The 4,195-nt window shown below is 43.5% G+C and overlaps 1 protein-coding gene across 1 annotated transcript in view; it reads right to left on the minus strand.

Moving 5' to 3' along the window:
• LOC308363644 (cadherin-2-like) overlaps positions 1-3,477 on the minus strand; it is a 62,293-nt gene extending 58,816 nt beyond the window's left edge. The window contains exons 1-2 of the mRNA XM_080836463.1: positions 3,289-3,477; positions 1,202-1,310 (exon numbers count right to left, since the gene is read on the minus strand). Coding sequence (XP_080692589.1) covers positions 1,202-1,310; positions 3,289-3,345 — 166 coding nt within the window. The 5' untranslated portion in view covers positions 3,346-3,477. The remainder of the gene's footprint in view (positions 1-1,201; positions 1,311-3,288) is intronic.
• Positions 3,478-4,195: the final 718 nt, after the last annotated feature.

Consider the following 4,195-nt stretch of genomic DNA (forward strand, 5'->3'; position numbering starts at 1 on the left):
CCACCCTATCCTCCCCCTGTGTCACCTTGACAAACTCGCCCTCACAGTGGCCCGTGACTTCTAGAGGCTAGGCGTGAACTCCTAACGTCATCTTTTTTTTCTGGAGGCCATTTACCTCAAGGCCCCCTTTTTTTCACATATCACCTTGGTGATGGATTTGTGTTCTCATTTGTTTTTTTGGACGAGTCATGTTGTAACAAGATCTTATTGAAGGTACTGCTTTGAATGTAAAACCTCTTATGTGGTTTTGCGCCGCACCCCGGCCAAAGCATCACAAGGACATACAGAGGCTCCAGAGAATTATATTCCATTGTGTTGATGTTTGTTTTGTTTTGGTTGCTTCATTCAATAAACAAATCTGGGCCTCCCTGCTTTTCAACAATAGACAACGTAAAACCTAGCGAAATATCACAAGATTACCAGTGTTCTTGTCTAAGAACTCCTCAACCTGATAATGGTCCAGTAATCAGTGATAAAGTGTGATGGGTTCATTTATCTTAAGATCCCATCAAAACAAGCATTTGTTTTTGAAAGACAGAACATAAGCTGAATTGACAGAGTGAGGCTCGTCACCATTGTATTCTTGTAAATGAGTTTCCAGATTGACAATTAACAGCTATGATTCAACAAAGCTAAATGGAGTGTGGGTGTTTTGCCCTGCAGCCTTCTTTAGAGGAAAAACATCTATTTGTGTGACTTTTCCTTGGTTGTTGTCATCAAAAAGAACACTTTCATTTCAGCCAATCATTCCATCATTTACACCATTCTCTATTTGTTTTCAGTCAACACATATAACATGTAACATAAAAATGTAGCCAGTAAGCTCAAGCAGGATTTCTTGTTCGAGTTAAAACACCCAAAAAAAAACTTCATAAAAACCCCTGTGCAAGCAAATGATTAGAAGCAGGAGCAGCCTGATCCACATTTGGGTTTATTGGCATACAAACCAAACAACATGGTTTTTAAGCCCACATAACAGCACAGCTAATTGGTTAAATATGTCAGATGCTTGTTTTCACCCACCACTGCTCGGTACTGCACATGGAGCAAAGGCTAAAACACAGACATATGTGCGTGCATGGAAACACACACACACACACACACACACACACACACACACACACACAAGCACCCCAACTCAAGGAACAGGCAACAAAAGCCCTACTCAGCAGTGTTTGAAGAAGAAAGGCAGAAGTCTTACCGTTGAAAAGGGCCTGTCCCTCCTGCCCAGTCTCCAGTACCTCTGCATGGTACACATTCTCTGAAAAGCCTGGCCGGCACAGCGGGGTACCCCTGCCCTCCGTGCCGATCTAGAGATGAGGAAGAAGAAACGTAAATCACGCTTTGTAAATAATCTGCGTCTTCCACACACACACACACACACACACACACACAGACACACTCACGTATACCCCAGGTCACGTTCCGAAGGGGCCCGCACTTGGACAAAAGCATCTGCTGTTTTAATAGTGGGCCACTGCAATTAGACTAATGAGGCCAGAAGGGTTAAGCATTTGCCAAGGAGCATGGCTAAGCAAGAACAGGCTCCATTTGTTGGCGGCGGGCAAGCAGAGTGATGCCTTGTCTTCGGCCTCTCTGATCAGTGCCCCGGTATGGACAAACAAGGCCCTTTGAAGTGCAGGGCGGACAGTACAACTACAACAGACACTGTACAAAATCTGCTGAAATGTGTTAGCAGAGAGCACAGAGCCCTGGGTATTCTCCAGGAACATGCCATCATGGCGTCTCTTGCTCATTAATCGGACTAAAATGAGGTGGGTTGAGGGGGGGACACCGGTGCAAACAAATTGTCCAGGTTCTCAGCGGGAAGTGGAACTCTTTCAGGATTTACGGGAAAAAGTATGTGAGATGCCCGTAATGTGTGTGTGTGTGTGTGTGTGTGTGTGCGTGTGTGTGTGTCATAGGGTATGTGTGAAACAAAGCACTGGGAGAGAACAGCCCACAGAGTTTCACAGGGAATCAAGGAATTCCCACCTCCCCCTCATCACCCCCCCCCCCATACTCTTAATCCTATTTCTTTTGTTTGGGTCCTCAAAAGAATGTGGAGCGAGAGGGGTTCCAGGCCATGACTGCTTTGTGGGTATCCGTGCCACTTGCCTCTCTCAATCAGTGGAATTTAAATTGAAGGGGGGGAGAGGGAAATGGGTGTTTATTGCTGAACCAACTGCATATATTAACTGAAATGCAACACCACCTAGAAAAAAAGATGCTGGCTAGTTTAAACCTAGGAAAACTAGGGAAAGGAAGAGTTTTCTTCATTCTTTTTGTGATTAAAAGGTAGTACACGATATTTTAAAGTTCCTTTTCAAAAGAGGGAAATAGGTACATCCTACATGCTGGCAAATACACTTGAAACAAACATCACATTGGCTTAAAGTAATCATTATCAAAATAAAACACGGGAGGCCGAGGCTGAAGTGAGAAATGTACATATCACATTCAAAAAGTTTAACCAGTTTGAAACCGTCTACGGTTACAAAACAGCATTCGCTGCCTAAAGTGAGTGCCGCCTATTCCACACTTTTTGTGTATTGAAAATTAGCTATCGTCATCTCCACCTATTGACCTGAATTGGCGTTTTCCGTTTGGTTTGAAAACATATGGGGAGAGGGGACAACTGCCCGGGAGACTCATGTTGAAGAGAAATGTTTGTGTCAAAGTACTGAAATGAGGCAGCTATAAGCCTACCACTTCATTGGCAGGCTACAATACAATCGGACACACCAACGTGCATTCCTAAATACGCTTTCTAAAAAAGCTTGAACATGGCAACGGAGCAGCTACCATGGTCATACAGTATTTATTACCAGTGCTGCATTAGTAGAAGTAGCATAGCCAATGCGCATTTCAGTTCTTTACATTTTTCATATTGAAATAATGCTTAATGTCTCACCCAACGGGCGAGCCCTGTATTAAGCTAACCTACCACGAGCGTGTCCTTAAATTGAAACAGTTACCGAAAAGCCCTGCATCGCATCGATGTTATCACGCAGCCCAAATAAACCAACTATGCCATAGTTTAAGCATTATATAGACTATAATTGCTGTTTGACGCAGCGGCATAGAACGATTTTACAAGTTGTCTTAGCAAACATGTAACTTGGGACGTTCTCTACAGAACACGCAGCGCCAGTCTGGCACATCCACTGTAACTAACAGACATTACAATACACGTACCCCTATAGAATAAAACCTGATCGGAGCCAGCGCACTTGAACAACCCATACACAACTCAACAAAACCAACAGCGAAATTGTGAAACATTACCTGCAAAACTGCCAGAAGCGTTGGCAGAAGCAGACTCCGGCCCTCGTTTAGAAACATTGATACGCTTTTTTAAATGTATCCCCCTAGGAATCCGTGGTCAAGTATCCCGTTTTCGCGTTGGAATGAATGTAGTAAAAATGTTATTTCTACAACAAAGGCGGCAGCGGCAGCACCATGAAGCAGCCTCTAGTATCCACACTCCGCTCCGTTCTGAACACACTCACTAGCCTGGTACTGAGGCTGCAACTCCCTTCCCACAGAGCTTTACAATTAGGAGGGGGTAGAGGGAGAAAAAAACAGCCGTACCAGGAGCCCTCACTGTCTCGCCCTGCTGGTCACATCGACAATTTCATTTGAACTCAACTGATAAACTTCATGGGCATGCATTTTACAAACAGATGCGGTCCCATTACAATTTGAAACAATGTTTCAAAGTATATGATGATTGAATGAACTATCTAGTGTAAAACACTTGGTAGATATAGGCCTAGCCTACGCCTTTTCCCCTCACAAACACAATGGTTTAGGGATTTTTCTCTTCATTCAAGGAGATAATTGCAACACTTGCCATCTTTCTGATGTGTTATTTTTCTGAGAGCAATCCCAAACAGTCCAAAATGAATGTTCCCTTATAATATCTTCTCATCATAACAATCACATTTGAGTCTCAAAATAACAAAACGTTTATAGACATTTCCACAGAGTAATAGTCAATCAGTGTGTCTGTGTATGTGTTTGAGGGACAGCCAGAAAAGAGGTGGGGTAGCAAGCACATGTGTATGTAAGTGACTAAGAGACAGAGGGAGAGAAATGAAAGAGTAAAAGCACATGTGAACTCATGCTTACGAGAATGCAAACAGACTACCTGCTCTCTGCATGAGAAAAGCCTGTGATTGGTGAGACTGTT

Source organism: Sprattus sprattus (assembly GCF_963457725.1).
Source record: "Sprattus sprattus genome assembly, chromosome: 4".
In the NCBI taxonomy this organism is placed as follows: domain Eukaryota; kingdom Metazoa; phylum Chordata; class Actinopteri; order Clupeiformes; family Clupeidae; genus Sprattus; species Sprattus sprattus.